This window comes from Maniola hyperantus, chromosome 11 (genome assembly GCF_902806685.2).
Source record: "Maniola hyperantus chromosome 11, iAphHyp1.2, whole genome shotgun sequence".
In the NCBI taxonomy this organism is placed as follows: domain Eukaryota; kingdom Metazoa; phylum Arthropoda; class Insecta; order Lepidoptera; family Nymphalidae; genus Maniola; species Maniola hyperantus.
Genome location: NC_048546.1, coordinates 4510145 through 4529100, shown reverse-complemented (window position 1 = coordinate 4529100; position 18956 = coordinate 4510145). Strand labels below are relative to the sequence as shown.

The window sequence follows — 18956 nt, the reverse complement described above, 5'->3', positions numbered from 1 at the left end:
ATTTTGAATCCGTTGAACATTGCACCTGATACAGCGTGCATTTCGGATGCTCTAATTAGCGTTTACACACAATGGTTTTGTACATTCGTAAAATGTAGGATAGAACATTTTGTATAGGCGTTGGGTTACTGTGTCATAATGAATATCCGATAATTTATAAATGTACATACCTACTCAATAAGTGTCCTAATTCAACATAGCTATTTAAAGAACAAATTATATCATTAAAATAAATAAATAAAATTATATAAAATTAATCTGCCCCAAATTGCGACTGGATTTTGCACATCTATTGAGAGAATATTTATTTGAGAGAATATTTGAAAAGAGCAACCGCCGAGTTTCTTGCTGGTTCTTCTCGGTAGGAAAGGCATTCCGAACCAGTGGTAGATGCATCCGACTATTCGAAAGTAGTTGATTTGAATAAAAAAGATTTTTATTTTATTTTATTTTTTTAATCATTCCAGAATCATCTTATTGGATTCCAAATCGAAATTAGTCCCTTGGTCGCGGCGATACCATTGCAGACTCAATTCAATGGTATCGCCACGAGACGCGATGAGTGCATGACGCTTAACTCGTCCAGAGTCACTCGTATCGCCGCGATAGTATCGCCCTGTGCAGATCAAGACAATCGCATTTGCCCATAGAGTTTGTCACAAGGCGAGACTATCGTCGCGATTCCCTCGTCCGTGGTGATGGCGCCTCTCTAGTCTCTACCAGTGACATTTGGGAATAAGGAGAGGTTGTAGAGATATGTTATTTTTCCCTCAAGTAGTTTATTACTACACTAAAGTTTGCACAAAACAAAATAAGACATTTATGCTTAATCCTTTACGAGCTTGTAGACAGGCGAAGAACTATAAAGTAGGTCTTTGTTGCAGACGTCAGGGGAGAAGCCATTGCTGCAACGAATGGCGGAAGAGAAGCGGCTGCAAATGGAGAGAGGTTCCATAGGAGGCTCGTACTTCGTTGTACATTTACCTGATGGCAGTATGGAGAAGAGATTGAAGGTAGATGTCACACACATGTTCTAATTATTTTGTTTCTGTTTTATTTTTATTTATCAGTTATCATTAATAGGGCCGAAACTCAAAACCGCGACGCGACGTCGATCGTCAAAACTCAAAAACTGCGATCTCGATTGGCAAAAACTGCACAGCCCGGTTACACGGGTCACGAAGGTTCGCCGTGTCGCATCGCGGTGTTGAGGGCCCTAAAATGGAACTGAGACGTACTGCAAAATAAAAGCAGGAATATCGTACTGTGACTGAGTTAAAGTAGATTGCGGTACGTAACCGCGACTCGCGACATTTGGGACACGACGTTGGCGGACTGCCTTGTATCGAAATGTATTTAAAGAGCATTTGGGTGAGGGTCCGCAACGCGCGACACTTTGTATACAATCACGTGGCTATAAGTGTCGCGTGTCGCGTGTCGCAGTCGCTTACCTTAGTCTACCTTTACATTGGCAAAATATAATAATGATGATTCTCCATTACACTAGATTAGTACGATTGTTGCGTAGTAGCATTTAGTGCCTTACTAAAATCAACGCCTTATAATATTGTGATTAATTTATTAAAACTATAGTAGAATAATGCTTTAAGCTTACTTCGTAGTTTAACGACAAATTATATTGTAGATAGTAGATATTTGTAGTAGATTTTCTTTTTGTGAATATTTGTGTGTTGTGAATTGCATGGTAGATCTAACATTGACTTTTATTGGAAGACTTCCAATATATTGCAGGCGCCCCTGAACATAGACCCGGGGGTGCACTCGTCGCTGAACCTGGAGGCGCTGGCGCGCGTGCCCACTATACCCAACATGCCGGGCGTGCCCACCGTGCCCACGTTGCCCACCATCACCGAAGCCAGGGTGCCCGACGATAACGAGCTCAAGAAAAAGGTAATATTCAGAAATAATACGTGTTTCTCTAAATTTGGTGGCGCTGGCGCGCGTGCCCACAATCCCGAATTTACCTGGCATGTCCGTTGCCCACCCTGCTCATTGTGCCCACCATCACTGGGGCTAAACGTCCCGACAATAACAAGCTGAAAAATTATCAAAATCAAAAAGTGCTTTCCCTATCTATCTCTTACTGGCAAATTGAGTTATAATTTTATTTCTATTTGATACTTGACTGATTTTTGTCCGGCTTTGGACTTTTTGATTTACATATTATTTGTGAATTTGTAGTGAAGGTCATATATGTGCATTAATTCGTTATAAGGCCTAGCAAGACAGACGGACGACAAATGACCAAGTAGACTCGCAGTCTTCGGTTCGGTTCGATTTATTTTTAGTCAGTGACCACAAACTGTTGTGTAGCCGCCTACACCTACACAGGCCATCGCCCCTTATTAGCCTTTAAATATTATTTAACAAACTTTCAAGGAGAAAGTGGAGTTTACGGTACTCGATTACAGATAGTGTGACGATCGCAATCACCTCTGATTGCTTGATGCTCGCTCACAATTGACTAAATGCATTGTTACAACAAGAATTCCATATATTCAGTCAATCACAACAATTGAGATTGTTATAATGATTGATGCAGTTTTTCCGCAATCGACCAGCTGTTTCATTTTATCAATGCTCTTTAGTCGCAATGGGGATCTACAGGCATTAATATAAAGATTTTCATCGATATAAATGACAAGATATAGTCAAGCGAACAAAATTTTTCACGATTTAGAAACCAAATAAATCAGCGCCACCTCTTAGATACTAATGAACGACCCGTTTGAAATCTAGACGTCGTTGAGGTTGAATTGGCGCATATTTAACATTTACGCGCCAATGAGTCGGTGCCATTTTGTTTGTTCAATAACCCTGTCCATACAAAGTAATATATAAGTCAATGCTCCTTTTATGAATATTTAAAAATATTATAAGATTAAGGAGTAGTTTCATATGTTTACATAAACATTTTTTAACTATGGCGTTTGACAGTTCAGTATAGCCGCTTCCACAGATTATACTACCTCCAGCGCCGGTTCGCTTATACGCATTAGGAAGCACGGGAAACTATGCTTTCCAATCGCGACTAAGGAAATTCACTTCAAAAATGTTTTTGTAGAGCGAGAATGGCACGGCGGCGCACGCGCAAGCGCAGCACATGTCGCGCAACGTGTCGTCACCCGCCTTCAGCGCACACGCGGCCGCGATGCCCAAGAACGGCTCCGTGCCCTTCTTCGACGCGCAGCGCAAGCACAGCGTCGCCGAGAGGTCAGCCCCCGCCGCCGATGGGTATTTACACGACCTTCCTATTGCAGGCTTGCTTGGTGCTGGGTAACGGTGACGTCCAACGGGAAACGGTAGCTATAGTGAAGAAAATCTGCCATCTTGCGTCACAGAAGATATAGTTCTTGCAATTCACGAAGCGCATGGCTCATAGTAGCTAACATAAGCTGTGATAGCCTAGGTTAGGACGTCCGCCTTCTAATCGGAGGTCGGGGGCTCGATCCCGGGCACGCACCTCTAACTTTTCGGAGTTATGTGCGTTTTAATTAATTAAACATCACTTGCTTTAACGGTGAAGGAAAATATCGTGAGGAAACCTGCATGCCTGAGAGTTCTCCATAATGTTCTCAAAGGTGTGTGAAGTCTACCAATCCGCACATGGCCAGCGTGGTAGACTATAGCTAAAACCCTTCTCACTCTGAGAGGAGACCGGTGCTCTGTAGTGAGCCGGCGCGGCGATGGGTTGATTATGATGATGTTTTGTTCACTCGTATTTGTACAAGTGTAAATGTGTGGGTATGCGTGACTACTCTTACGCAATGTGCATGCATATACGAGTACTACGTAACGTAATCAGAGGTGAAATTCGCATGGGCTCGTGAATTGCAAAAACTATAATAAATGAATGTATCTTATGTTAGCTGATGCTCGCGATTTCGTCAGCATGAATTTAAGTTTTAATAATCCCTTGGCAATTCTTTCACTTTCCGGGATAGAAAGTAGTCTCTGTGACGCTCCAGCGTTTTAACTGTATCCATCCAAATACCAAGTCAATTTGTTGCTCTGTTGCAGCGTGATTGAAGAACAAACAAACAAAACCAACATCTCATTTATTACGCAATATGGGTAATTAAGGCTGTTTACCGCCTGCATGCCGGCATACCAAAAGGCTGCATTTATCTATACTAATATTATATTTTAAAATATAGCAAGAATCGTCAGCATACTGTCCTATCGATTTTCAAATTCCACGATGTTGGCAAAATATACTGCCGCTTGATATATTAGGACCGTCAAATTAAGGTTTCTTTTTATAACTGTGCGCTAAAATCACGGGTTTTTTCATCTAAAAACTAAATTTAAAACTGTCAAACTGTGTCTGACCTTTTCACATTACATTAGTAAGAAGAGGATGCGAATACTCTAAAATTAGGTTGTGCTCAGAATCAGTTCCATTGTATACTTTTAATATTCTTAGATGCTAGCTTTTGGGATGTTCTGGTTTTACCTGTATAAATGTCTTTGCTTGGTGCTGGGTCAAGCGCTTACGAGCACGAAGAAAACAACATTGTAATCGTTTTTTTTGTTGAAATAAATGAATGTAAATGTAAATGTTTTAGTGTTATGTTATACTTTACTGTGACGTACTCAATCGATCCAATCGATCGGTTTTGTCTTGTGCGTATTGATTTGATATATATGTATGTCAAAGAAAATGTTGCAAAATCATAGAGTATTTGTGTGTAAGTTTGTAAGAAATTAATTCTCAATTTTCAGATTTAAACCGTCCTTAGCTGCAATCAGAGCAGCGTCCAAAACTTCCATGGGCAGCCAGTATCGTAGTGATGTAAGTATTAGATGCATACAGAGGAATATAATATTACTTTTTATAAATTCCGTAAATTCCGTAATATAGATTTTTTCTTCAGAATCGATACAAGAAACGTAATAAATTATATATTTTTGGAACCACACAATCAGATCTTACATTTACAGATACCAAACTCGCTGTATTTATAATTTTATATCAATTTAAATTTTATTCTCAATGAATTTTTTTTTCTGTTGTGTCTGCCATACTAGAATTGTTATGACGCATATCTTGGTATAACGCTTTTCGCATTATCTTAACCTTGTTTCTGAGGCCGTAGTCGGCTAAACAATCATTTTAATGTAATTTTTGGATTAGTTCGAGTAGTCGAAACAGAATACAGTTAAGATCCATTTTTCAGGGCGACGATGGAGTTTACAATTCGAAGTTATCAGTAGCATCGCCGCGCGAAAATTCTAGAATGGTCCGACCGATGTCTCGCAAAGACATCTTCTATTCCGGCTCAGTCATCAACCTGCCGCAGTACCAGAGCCAAAAGTCGCTACAAGGTTACAGGAACTCCGTGCTGAGCCTGCCACAGAGCAGGCAAGCTGGTGATCTAGAAAGACAGGAGCGTAAGTATATTTTACCATAAAATTTGAAAGTTCTAGAATGGTCCGACCGATGTCTCGCAAATACATCTTCTATTCCGGCTCAGTCATCAACCTGCCGCAGTACCAGAGCCAGAAGTCGCTACATTTATTACAAAAACTTTAAACCCCTATTTTACCCGCTTTAGGGGTTAAATTTTCAAAAATCCTTTCTTAGCGGATGTCTACGTTATAATAGCTATCTGCATACCAAATTTCAGTCCGATCCGTCCAGTAGTTTGACAGTAAGTCAGTCAGCTTTTCCTTTCATAGCTTATATATAGATATATAGATAAAAAGATTATCAAGATCAATTGATGAGCTTATTTTTTTCAGTTTCCATAACTACTTCCAAACTGCCACCGACTGAGCAGTTCTGTAGATACGGGCACGAAGGCCTAAGATTTTTTTATATGGAAATGATTCTTGCAAAAAGATTTTTACAGTACTGTTACCTCGTTTCGATCTGTCTGTTTTTTTTTAATTTATAGACTAGCTCTTGGCTGCAATCAGATCTGCAGCCTAAGATGGAGCGCGCTTACCTAGAAGAAATGGCACATCCTGACTGCATGTTCGAGTATAATACTAAGAAGATCTATTGTTTAATTTCCAGAATACGACCTATGTCCATGCCTAAAGCTGCCCGAATCTTTCAAATCGGCGCTAGCGTCTATGTTGGACGTGAGTTTGCTGCGGGATCCGGCGTTCATGCTGATCGGCGTGTCCAACGTTTTCGGCATGGCCGGCCTCTACGTGCCCTTCGTGTATATCGTGGACGCTGCTCAACAGAACGTGAGTGAACTGTGATAAATGTTGCATTGACAAAAACTCCCTCTTTTGGTGAGACTGTATATTTAGCCTTTGCTCTACATGAGTCTGGACAAAATGTTTAGAAATCAATTAAGAGCATATCTTACAAGAAAACTTTCTCACAAGTTCATATTATAATAAAAGCATATCTAATGGGCTAGTAAGAAAATTACTGGCCTGTAAGTTCAAAATTTCAGTTTAATCTTGTAAATAAGATATTTTTCCGAAATGTCTGTATTCAAGGAGCAACCTTTATCTTAGAAGACTAGTCATTGGGGCCGATTCTCTTGTACACAATCTCTAAACTAAACTAAATTAACAAGTCTAAATCTAGTGCTATCCTTTTCCGCAAGCAACATTATGAAAGGGATAGCAATAAATTTAGATGTGCCATTTTAGTTCAGTTTAGATATTGCGTACAAGAGAATCGGCCTGAATATCGTTTCAACGCTTTTCCAGTGAAATAGACAGACCTATTACTGCAAGAGTTTATAGAATCTGTTACCTAACTGTTGTTATTGTTTTTCAAAAACTAAGGCTGTGATGTATAGCTAAGAGGGTAAAATGGAGGTTTGAAATTTATGTAGTCAACACGGACGAAGTCGCGAACATAAGCTAGTAATTAATAAACGCCTCCTTATCGCGGAAACACTTGTCTCTTATCTTCCTCTCTCTCTCTCATAAGCGAAAGTGCCGTCGAAGGGCCATACTACCGCAGGTATATTTCTCAGACTAAGAAAGCCCAGCCTGATTATAATCCTTGTTGGTATTTCAGGGTGTGGAACCATCTCAAGCTTCATTCTTGTTATCAATCATCGGCATCACAAACACGATTGGCCGTATCGCGTGCGGCTGGGTGGCGGACTTCCCCTGGATGGATTCGTTACTACTCAACAACATCTGTCTCGTTATTGCTACGGTATGTGGATCACATACCTTCATTACTACTCAATAATTAACAACTAGTATTTTTGTATATCTACTACCTTGCTATAATACAATAATTGTAGTCAGGTTTGTGGACCAAATAAAAAAAATTGCGTTTAGGCCAGTCGCAATTATTATCAAAAATTGTCCGGCTTAAAGAATGTTGCAGAAGATCCAATGTTTTGCTAAACAGATTGCGTTAGATTTTTAATGAGATTTTGACGCAAAAGATCCGACTTAAGTTTTTATCAGTCAAATCAAAAGTACTTGCAAAAGTTTAATTGAATAATTAAAAAAAAAATTATCTTTGTTTGTTGTAGATCGCCGTGGCTCTTACCCCCTTCTGTTACTCCTATGCGACGTATATCTGTGTCGCTATTGCTTTTGGAATTGCCATCTGTAAGTATTAGATTTTTAACTTCGATAAAATGAGTGGAATATTCTAGCACCTTGACACCCCAACGTCTACCGATTCTTCGAACTATGTGCCCCGCCCATTGCCACGTCAATTTCGGAACACGTTGAACTGATATATTTCTGTTAAACTTTGTTGGTTTCGTAATCCGATTCTCTTACATATCTCCACCTTTAAAATTGTATTACTAGAGAACCTCAGTATAACCTGCTGTGTGACTCAGAGCTTTCTACAAGGCCCGTAGTGACCATGTACCGACTTAATGAATGAAAACTTTGCAGCCGGCTACATTTCACTAACATCAATCATCCTCGTGGATCTTCTGGGGCTGGACAAGTTGACCAACGCGTTCGGGCTCCTCATACTGTTCCGTGGCGCGGCCGCTATAGTGGGATCCCCGCTAGCCGGTGCCGTGTACGATGCTACGAAAAACTACGACGCCTCGTTTTACATGGCTGCCGCTTTCTTCCTAGCTTCCACGCTTACGTCGTTTGCGGCGCCCATGTTCCGCAGGTAAGAATTAAAACGCTATGACGTCACACAAGAGAAGATTAGGGATCAGTTTAATAACAAATTGATATAACTAACTGGATAAGATAACCAAAGCATTCGGCCTTCTTGATACTGCACAGCCGTTTCAACAATTTACTGAATCCCCATTGGCTGAATCGGTGTATGACGTTACGAAAAATAACTTTGCGTCGTTGCTTTATTCCTGGTTTTTATCTTACGTTGTTTAGGGCGAATAGGTTGCGCAAGTTAAGGTTCGTACGCACCTGAGCGGCGCGGCGCGGCGCTTCAGCGAGCTGCACGTCGCGGCACAGAGCGTCAAAATATCATTTCTATCATTTTGTATGGCGCATATCGCACTAGAGCGGCGCTGCACAGCGCTTCACCGCGCGTTGCCGCGCGGCACGGCTGGAGAGAATATTTTGAAGCGCAGCGAAGCGACGCGCAGTGCAGTGACGCTAGTGCGACATACCCAGCGGCGCGGCACGGCGCTTCGCGCTCGTACGCGAACGGGTATAAAAGTGACGCGCAAGTGACGCGAGGTGCCGCGTACTGAAGTTGTAGTGCGGTAGGCACCGTCGAGCGGCCTGAGGTGACGCGTTCTGCAGTCGGACTGAAGCGCCGCGCCGCGCCGCTCAGGTGCGTACGAACCTTAAGAATTAAAATGTTATGACGTCACATCACATATAAGGGGAGGTTACGGATCAGTTTGATAACAAATTTCTTCAGCGTTGTTCTTATTTATTTATTTCTTAGTGTTAGCCAAAAAGATTGTATCGGATTGTACCCAGGTTGACCTTTATACTTTGGTACAGGAAACCAGAGGAAATCCAGCAGCCGCTGGACGTGCTGACGCCCATCGACGAGGACCTGGAGGAGGGCGAGGAGGACGACCCCGACGACACGCCCATCACCATGGGCGCCGCACTAGCACGCGCGCCCGCTATCACGCGCACCGCCGCCTCGCCCTCCGACCCTCCCTCGCCCACGTCGCCCACCAGCCCCACGGAGCTCTCCCAGCGCGAGAGCGTGCTGTAAGTCGACACATCGCGAGCTGAGTGCCAGTGGTGCGACTGTGACCTAAATAGTAGATACGGAGACGGAATGTCGATGCATTTTATTATTTGCACTAACAGCCGAATACTGAAACGTATCAAATAAACTTTTACAAGTGCTTTTGAATCATCAAAGAATCTACCTCTGGTTCAGAATGTCTTTCCTACCGAGAAGAAAGTTCATACGAAAAGTCCGTATGCACTAGGTCAGAATCGGAGGGTCGGCATTTACATGCTACAGGGTGCGTCCATAGTGTTCGGAGTTTGCATCGGTATTTTCATACTAGCCGACTTCTTTGGGTGGATACTTGTGCCAATCACTTGCTGATCCAGCCCCCCAATTGTGTAAGAATTTTTTCATGGCTATCGCAATCGTCAAGAAATTCTGATTGGCTGTGAAAAAATGTAAACAGCGAATCAACCAATCAAAGGGCAGAATTTGTTGACGATTGCGATAGCGATGAAATGGTTATTCTTACATAATCGGGGGGCAGGTGACATTGGGAATTTGCTGATCCAGTGCATACTATAAAACTCAATATAAAGAGCAATATATCCTTATGCTGCGTACGTTCCGATTTCGGTTCAGCGGACGCGTAGCTTTAACGTTTTAACTAGTATTGTACCCAAATCAATATTGACGCGTTTTCAAAACTCTTTAAAGACGCTTTTTTCGTGTCACGTGTTCGGACAGTCAGCCGCTCGCTGGTCGCCTAAGGACACGGCTTGAGAACTTTCTGTATTCGGCTATAAGATAGCAAGTGTAGCCTAGTTATCTTATTTTGTCGACATCTTGTCCGCCTCGTGACTGATAATGATAAAACACAGGCGCCGATGGCATTTATCTCGCGCATCAACAGTAGATAGAATATTAATTCAATGTAGCGGTTGAGACCTCACTAACTTTTCCTTCATTCTTGTGGCAATCTTTTACTTTTATGTTATTCGATAAGTAGATTGATTCTGTGTCATCTAATATCATGTTATATAGCATGTTTAGGGCAATAATTTATTAGTCGATCAATTATTTTCCTTATTTGATTTCGATAAAATGCAATTTGAACGTGTGGCTCGAGAATACTGATCTCTATTAAATATTAATACACATTGGACCAGCGATTGCCGACCTGTTTTTTAAACTACTTTATTTTCGCCTTTTTGGTACTGATAGCAGCAGTGAGCGTACTCGGAACTAAATGTTACTGATGAGACATCAACATTGTGTCAACGCGATAACCATTAAATGGTCAAATTTTCACACAAAGTGTCTATTTAAATGGTGGTACGCTCCGTGGGGCACTTCAAATCGGCCAAAAAATAACTGTCATTTTCTCCACACACACACACGTCACACGTCTTAAGTTGTTCTAGCGTACTTGTATATGTCCTTTTCAGTGCTTGAGACCATTTCTCGTTATTATTAATTTGACCCTAAAATAAAGCGATTTATTTTCTTGACTTATGCATTTTAGTTGAAATATTATATTTATTGACAAGCCCTATCATGGCTCACCTATCTTACTTGTAGCATATTCTATTACATAGTATAATATTATGCTGAACAATTCAATCGCAAAACCATGAGGCTTCACTTCATGATCATTTTAAGTTTAAACCTAAAACCAACCTTTTTATCTATTAAGAAATATAAGTAGACGCAAATTAATAGATATCAAGTAGTTAGTTACTAAAAAGCATGTTTTCTATTTCCAACCCTTCGCCCCTAACGTAGTTAGAATACTAACCCAAATTTCAAAACAGCTGGTATCTCAAATAGGTCCTTTTAATTTCCAACAGGTCCTTTTAATTCAAGTGTTGGAAGATCGAACAAAAGAAATAGTTTATTTCGTTTGGTGTGAATTTGTGGTAAAAAAGGAGCTATTGTTTTCAAAGAATTATTTTTAATAGCATAATTAGTAACTACATAGTAGTAGAATACCGTATCAAAATCTATAGGGGACTGGCTACAAAGATGTGCTAGCTAGAAATAGAACCGAAATGATCGGTTTGTTTTCATATTGCCTAATGGCAAACCATTAACCAACCTTATTTTCAATTTTTAACCAACTTTAAATAAAAGAAAGTGTCAATTTGCGCGTATTTTTTTGGCTGCGCTACTCCATAACTCCAGCAAATCGAACCGATTCTAATAATCCTTTTTGTTATTTAAAAGGATGTATTGTCACGTTTTTCTAGTACATCTTTTTCGCATATCTCCTATGGACCGCCCATCCCTTACGTTTAGTTACGTAAAACTTTTCTAATTACTAAACACTACCTTGAAGATATTGTATTACTTTTACGGTTAAGTCCAAGCACGGTTTTGTAGGTCAACCATGCTATCTTTCTTCTAACCTTTCTTCTACTTCTGCTTGATACCGAGGTCTCAAAACGCGAATGTGTATAAATGAGTAGATAGAATTTAAATAAGATAGTTTTGTCGACGAGACACCTAAGTCTCGATTGTAAAATGTTTGTTATAAGTTGAATAAGATCCAAATTTGATTGGCTGTAGACATTGAAAATATTGTTTACTGTTTTAAGTAGGTACTTATAAAATATAAAATTCTAGTTGTAATTATTACTTTCTGTTATAAAACAAAAGTAAATAAATTGTGTTAAAATAATTAATTTCAATAAATAAATTATATTCAATAGATAAAATAATATAAGCAATATTTTCAATGTCCTGCAAGCCATGTTGAATGCTGTGTTATATTTTAATAATAGTGTAACTATCATGTACTAATACGAATTCTTTATTATGTAAAATTATGTCCGAAGATATACCAACTGTATAATATTGTACTTATGGTGCAAAATAGCGTAAACATTTGAGGTTAATTTTTATAATAATTATGGATTACAAGAATTGTGTAGAACTTATGAAATATGAAATGAAGATCTCATCGAAGAGGTATAGTCCGTACAAAATGAGTTCTCACGCGCCATTTTAAATGTGTCAACTGTCATATCAAAAGCGTACCTTTGACATGACAGTTGACACATAAAGTTAAAATGGCGCGTGAGAACTGATTCTGTACACATTATATAAACCTACACAGTGTAGATTATAAACCAATGTTCTTAAACGTGCAGACGGTAGGTATGTGTGAAAAAACTATGTTTTATACAATCTTTTTCTATATTTTAAACCTTATTGACCTTATTATAAAAAGCACGAGTTTAAGATCAGTTTAAACATCTTATAAAGTTTTTTTATTAAGACCGTATGGCTTTAATATATCTAAAAGCGTATTCGCTTATTATTATTTTATTAATATTTTCAATTGGCATGTTTTACAGTAAGATTTATTTCCTTGGTTATCGAATTAATGCAGTTATTTTGCCGTGCCTTTTATGTAGAATTTTAATTTCCGATTGTGCCATATAAGTATTAATTAATATGGTCATTTGTAATGAAAAGTAAGTTATTCAAAAAGTAATGAACTCAAAAACTAATTATAATATATATATGTACTGAGGTACTTATTATGAGTAATAAGTAAACGTATGAGAGAAAGTATATTTCGACCGTTGAAGTAAACTTATTGTTCTAAACCCCGTATGATAAACTTTAAACAAAACCCCCTTAGATTAAGGTTTAAAAAAACGGGCGATTGTATGAAGGCAGATGTAAATTGTAAAGTCTGTCATGTAACATGTTACTTAATGAAGTTACTAGATAGGACTCTGTATATAATAATGGCTTACATAAATTTTACACGTGTTGATTGCCGATGTGTACCATAATAATTTCGAGCAAGATAAACTTAATAGGTAATAAAATAAGTCTCCATTTCTAAGAAAAAAAAATTGGTAATACAAGTTTTCTAGATTTTTTATTTTTATTTTTTGGATTATTCTCCAGTCCCTATTCAAATTACTGATAATACTAATACATACCTAAGTAAGTAGGTATTTATTTTGGTTTATAGTTTGATCCGGTCTAAAAATAAAAAATATAAAAATAAATAAAAATGAAATTGTAAATACAGTAGGTAGATATTAATTTCACACCTGTAAATAAACACTAATACTTAGGTAGGTAGTTCAAATAAAATTGTTTTAAATCAACCGTCTTGATGTTTTAACTAAATACCAAGCGGCTAATAACCACTAAACAAACGACTACTCAAAATATAGAAAGTAGTTTAAAAACTCCCCTAAAATTGTTAGCAATTAGAAAAACGTCATAGGTTTTCTAAAAAAAAATAAAGCCAAAAAATTACTGAGTAGGTTTCTCATTTAAAATGGAGACTTCAAATAGGACTTAAACCTAAAACCCTATTTCTTTAGCCCTAGTTCTTATAGAAGCTTTGTTATTTTTGTATGAGCACATATTACTACACATACTTAGGCATTTTCAAAATCGACTATTACTTTATCGGATAACTAATTGACTTTTCGAGTTTCGCTATTTTACTAACGAGAGAGATACTTATGAACTGATTCTTGTTCTCTTTAAAAATACCTTATACCTAGTGAATTCTAGATAGGTTTTTATTGAAATCGCCATGAACTATAATTTTAGTGTTTAAATTGCGTACGCACGCGCTAGAATAAAAACTAAAGTAGCGACATAGAAAGAGTCACTTTTAAGTCTAATGTTAAGATAGGTTTGAGCTTGACTAAATATCGTACGATGCAATCCAAAATCGAACGCGACTCTTACATTGTGGGTATATTAGGCGGTACTCGGTAGTGGCCTCTCGTCGTTATCTAAGAACACTATCAAGGTAGACTTTACGTAAACTTTGAGCTGCGCGACCGCGTCATGCGAAACTTTTGTTTCGTGTCGCGAGTGTATGCAAGGTATCGCAGTCGCTCACCTAATGCTCTTCATTGCGGTTCCGTCCACGTTGATAACCAATGTTTCGTAACCAGCTACGAAATAAAATTTATACTTCGTCTTTTCGTAACTGGTTATTAATTAAGAATATTTTATCCGGGTTCGTAACGGGATAAGATTAAAATTACGCCGTTTCGTAGCTGGTTAGGTACTAACCAAGAGTATTTTATCCGGGTTCATAACGGAATATAAGATTAATGTTTTTTTGTAACTGGTTACTACGAAACGACGTAATTTTAATCTTATTCCGTTACGAACTCGGATAAAATATTCTTGATTTTATCTTATATACGAAAAGACAAAATATTAATCTTATTTCATAGTTGGTTACGACACATTGGTTACCAACATGGACGGAACCAAACAAGCAGAATCGAGAGTGAAAGAGTCGCGATGGCTTAGCGCAATTTCTACCCTATTTGAGGTACTAGAACGCGACACATAAACTATACTTAGTATAAAAAGTATGAAGAGTATTTGATGTGAGCGATAAGTTGCGCGTGGTCGTGGTCGCATACCTCAATGACTACCTTCTACGATATGAATTCAGTCACATATTATACACTATCCGCGGAATGAAGTTAATATAGAGCTCTCTTTGTTTGGCTCTATCATTTGTATCGGTACGTAACAGAGAGAGCGCTATACCAACTTAGTATAGTGCTCTCTGTTTTTGTAAGGGATTAGGTAGAGAGAGTGATATATTAACTTCGTTCCGCGTATAAGGTATAGACCGTCGCGACTGACGCGTCATATTTGTGGCATAGCTAGAGAAACTCTCAAATTGCGATTCAATTACGTCCTAACGGTTTTTACTCAATTTTACTAAGTATTGCAATTCTACAACTTTTATCATGTGCCATTGCTATGAACAATAGTGTAAGTAGAGCTATCAAGTATCTAGAGTTATTGTAGGTATTATAATATTGATGTGAGTGAACGCAACGCAGTCAATTGTCTGTAACCATTCGATACCAAATAATGTTTCATTGATAGATATGTGTTCAAATGATAACTAAGCCTATGCCAGGTTCAAACCTGGCTTTAAAATTGTAAACTGTAGCGCAAGTTTTATTAGTTGTTTCATAAGATTTTGTGTTTTTTTTCGTATAATACCTAAAAATGCGCTAATTTACATTCAGCTGGTAAAACATCACGATCACTTATAATATGGGTTCTAGGGGAGGTCAAATGCTCTCAATGACCCCTAATACCTTCGGACAAAAGTTGAGAATTTTTAACTAAATCGTCGTTTTGTTTTCCACAAAAATCGCGGGTTTTTTTAAATAACTGTAACTTGTAAAAAAATGCAAGTTCTTAGGGGTCGCGAATTTTACCAGATAACTGTGTACAAACTTATTTATGTATTTATAATATCGTTTTGTTAGTCAAACTGTGCTACTCTTTATCAGTTGTTTAGTACTGGATGTAAGGATAACATAATTTTATTTAGAATTTTTTAACTTTTAGTAGGAATAAAGTACCTATTTTAAAATAACCAAATGAAGTAACAAAATCAATATAATATGTAACGTTGTTACAGGTGTTTGTTGATTTACGATAGGCAGTGGTCACAATCACAAGTCAGTATATGTTATATTACATCCAGTATGCGTGATGTGTTTAGTACTAATATATTTTACAAGAATATGTATATCAAAAGATATTTTTGTGTCAATATATTGCGTAATTTAGCTCGTAAGTGTACTTAGTGAGTTATTAAAACATTGAGAATTAGGCGTTAGATATAGGAAAACAAATTATGTGATACAAATGCTTAATACGAAAAAATATATTTCTTTTATAACAAGCCTGTAATATTATTATGTAATTCATTAATTAATTAAATATTATTGTGTAATGGATTGTAATGATTTTAATAAATAAGTTTTTAACGTGAACTGCTATAAGAATTGTACGACATGTATTATTAATAATATTTCAAAAGTTAACTGTTGTTATAGCTTTATGTATAAACCAAAAGTGTTATTATGTTTTTAAGATATTGAAAATGAATTTTTATGGAGTTGATACCAATGTGTCATCACGAAAAAGAATGAAGTGTACTGGAATAAATGGTCATTGTCATAAGGCGTGTCCAGACGCGAGTAATGTAATGTAACGCGAATTCTTGGTATGGACGATACTATGAATATGAAACGTGCTGGGGTTCAACGAGTGTCAGTTTTTTTGCAAACATTTCCAATGCTCGTTCGAAGTTCAACTCGACGACGCATTACATTACACACGTTTAGACCTGCCTTTAAGATAGGTCCAGAAGCGTGTAATGTAATGCATATCGTGTAAAGCAACTCCAATTAGCACATGAACTCTATCCAAATAAGCGCTTTGTGTTTGGAACAGCGCGAGCGCCGGGCACGAGCTTTAAAGGTGGACTTTCATCTTATTTCGACATTATTTCGATTTCTCTAGGGATCTCTAATTTTTTGAGAATTAAGCTATAGCTATAAACCTTCCTCTTAACACTATCTATTGGTGAAAACCGCATTAAAATCAGTTGCGTAGTTTAAAACATCTACGCGTTCATACATACAGACAGCGGGAAGCGACTTTATTTTATACCATGTAGAGATATATTCAAGTAAACTTTAACAAGTGCTTTTGAATCGTCAAATAATTCACCACAACTTTCGGCAATTAGGTGTCGAAAGTCTCTAAAGTCCACATTCAAATGTTCGTAGTGACCTCTCAAACGAAAAATTCTGATAGGTACATTACTCGCGTCTGGACCTGCGTTTACGTGTAATAGGTATAATAAGCACCAGTTTTATATAATTGATATCATTTAATATAAATAAAATTGTATGATAATATATTTAAAAAATCATTTATTTTATAACAATTTACGCTAGTTTAAATCTAGTGAAATTGGCTCAACACCATCAGAAATCCCTGAATTATTTGTTTTGTATTTTATTCAGTATTGGCTCAAAGTATTGTTTTTTATGTTATCTAATCTGTTTACATATAATATATTGTAAATTGCGATGTTTTTAAAATAATAGTTATTATATTATGATTCAAAATAAATACATTTGGATTATTTTCTGTGCAACACCTTTTTGAAAAAAGTTTTACTGCGCCTTATGATGCACTGATGTCACAAAGTGGCTGTTGAATTAGCTTTATTAATCTTTTTCTTAAACTAAATGGGGAGATACCTATTCTGTAGTCTTTCCTTATTCATGAGAGGTAGTCTATATCCATGGTCTGATAAAAATTAATAAATATTTTCTATTCAATTTTGTGGTGAAATTAGGAATGGAAAGTGTACACTGTACATACTGTAAAAAGTCGATAAAATATAGCCTCAAAGGTAAACTATTGGGTAAGCAAGGGGAGGTGAACCAAAGTTTTGCAAATGGTCCGCTAAGGCTGATCAATTTTACCAATATTGGTGCTAGTTGTACAAAAATCTCCTAACGAAACTATAGGTCATGTTATTCTTTTCACAATGTTTCGTGCAGTAAGGGATACACTGATTTTAGACCTGGCAATTAAGAGATTTGTGTAGTAACTACTAACTGAGGAATTAGCGCCTGAGCCCAATGAATAGTGTAACTTTTGAAGGTAAAAAACGTGACATCGGAGTTACGTAAATCTGCCATTATATGAAAATACCATAGAAGCCTATGAAAAATATCAAATGACGCCGTTTAACCGTCCGTACTTAATGACATTTACTGCTACCAATACGTCACATTAATCAACAAAAGTTACACTCAGAGCGATCACGCACTCATCCAATCCAAATTCGTGAAAATACGGATATAAAAACTAGAACCGAACTCGGATATTGCTTACGCACTAATCCCATCTCTGCATTGACTACAGAAAACTCTGATCCAAATCCAAGCTATTCAGTGGACATTTTGACATATATCTACGTCATATGTCCGATTTGAGTCCGAGATATTCTCACGGATCGGAGAGAACTCGGATGATGGAAGTCGGACGTAGTGCTTAAGCTACTATACAAATAGTTGTATGACTACTTCGGAACGTATTTTCGAACGGATCGGATGAGTGCATGATCGCTCTTAGGCTCAATTTTCACTGATAGAGAATCGGACCGAATTTCTAAAATATTACATAGCATAGGAACCTATTGACTTTTATCTCCACATAAAACACAAATTTCTTGCTCAAATGAAAGAAGTCAATATGTTATGTTATATTTTAGAAATTCGCTTCGATTCCTTATCAGTGTAAATTAAGCCTAAGGTCTCAGTATATTATCGTCATTTTTCACTAAAACCGCTGGCGATTTGGAGTTTTGAGCTACCTTTTTAGTTCTACCTTTCGATTTAAAATATTTTCACCGAATTAAGTAGGTATTTGGAAGTAATATAATATGTAAACAGTTTAAACCAAGTGTCATTGTGTGAAATAATAATTCTAGCGCCGCTTTGTAAATGGTACAAGTCCATGCTGTTGTTGATGATGTCCACCGAATTTTTTGTAAATAACATTAAAATGATGATGATGAACTGATATTCGTTTTATTTTTCTTTACTCGCCTCTTAAAGTTCGGACACGCAAAGCGCGAAGGAAACGTGTGTTAGTGACATTGAGCTATGCTGCGCTGTGCTGTGCTCAACTAAGCTAACTTTCTGGTGCTGTTTCTACAAACAACATTGTCCTGCGCGGTGTGCTGTGCGACTGCGACAGCGTGACATGCATGTGCACAAGTGCAAGTCAGATAGATGGAAGACAGCGATATACACACCGCGATGACGAGCTAGCCAACACGTATCGCAACGCAATGTTTTAAACACAGCACAGAAAGGTTTGTTTGTATCTTCATTATAATTTAAGAGGAGCGATAGAGCATACCACAGCACAGCACAGCGTAGCTGTGTTGATTGGTCACCGGTCACCCTAACAACCTATAGGTAGGGGAGAGAACGTCCCGCACAGCCCCCGCGCTAATCTT

General features: G+C 37.7%; 1 protein-coding gene across 9 annotated transcripts in view; it reads left to right on the top strand.

The window, feature by feature from the left end:
- The window catches only part of LOC117986294 (monocarboxylate transporter 14), a 57458-nt gene extending 38944 nt beyond the window's left edge, over window positions 1-18514 (top strand). For 3 of the 9 annotated variants that reach the window (XM_034973123.2, XM_034973126.2, XM_069501821.1), the window contains exons 5-15: window positions 885-1013; window positions 1735-1911; window positions 3086-3255; window positions 4747-4816; window positions 5202-5415; window positions 6044-6222; window positions 7016-7159; window positions 7488-7566; window positions 7864-8095; window positions 8908-9126; window positions 10945-18514. In XM_034973123.2, the coding sequence (XP_034829014.1) occupies window positions 885-1013; window positions 1735-1911; window positions 3086-3255; window positions 4747-4816; window positions 5202-5415; window positions 6044-6222; window positions 7016-7159; window positions 7488-7566; window positions 7864-8095; window positions 8908-9126; window positions 10945-10954 (1623 nt within the window). In that variant the 3' untranslated portion in view covers window positions 10955-18514. Of the gene's footprint in view, window positions 1-884; window positions 1014-1734; window positions 1912-3085; window positions 3256-4746; window positions 4817-5201; window positions 5416-6043; window positions 6223-7015; window positions 7160-7487; window positions 7567-7863; window positions 8096-8907 lie in introns of all 9 variants that reach the window. The other 6 variants (XM_034973127.2, XM_069501819.1, XM_034973129.2 and 3 more) reach the window with 5 other exon arrangements.
- Window positions 18515-18956: the final 442 nt, after the last annotated feature.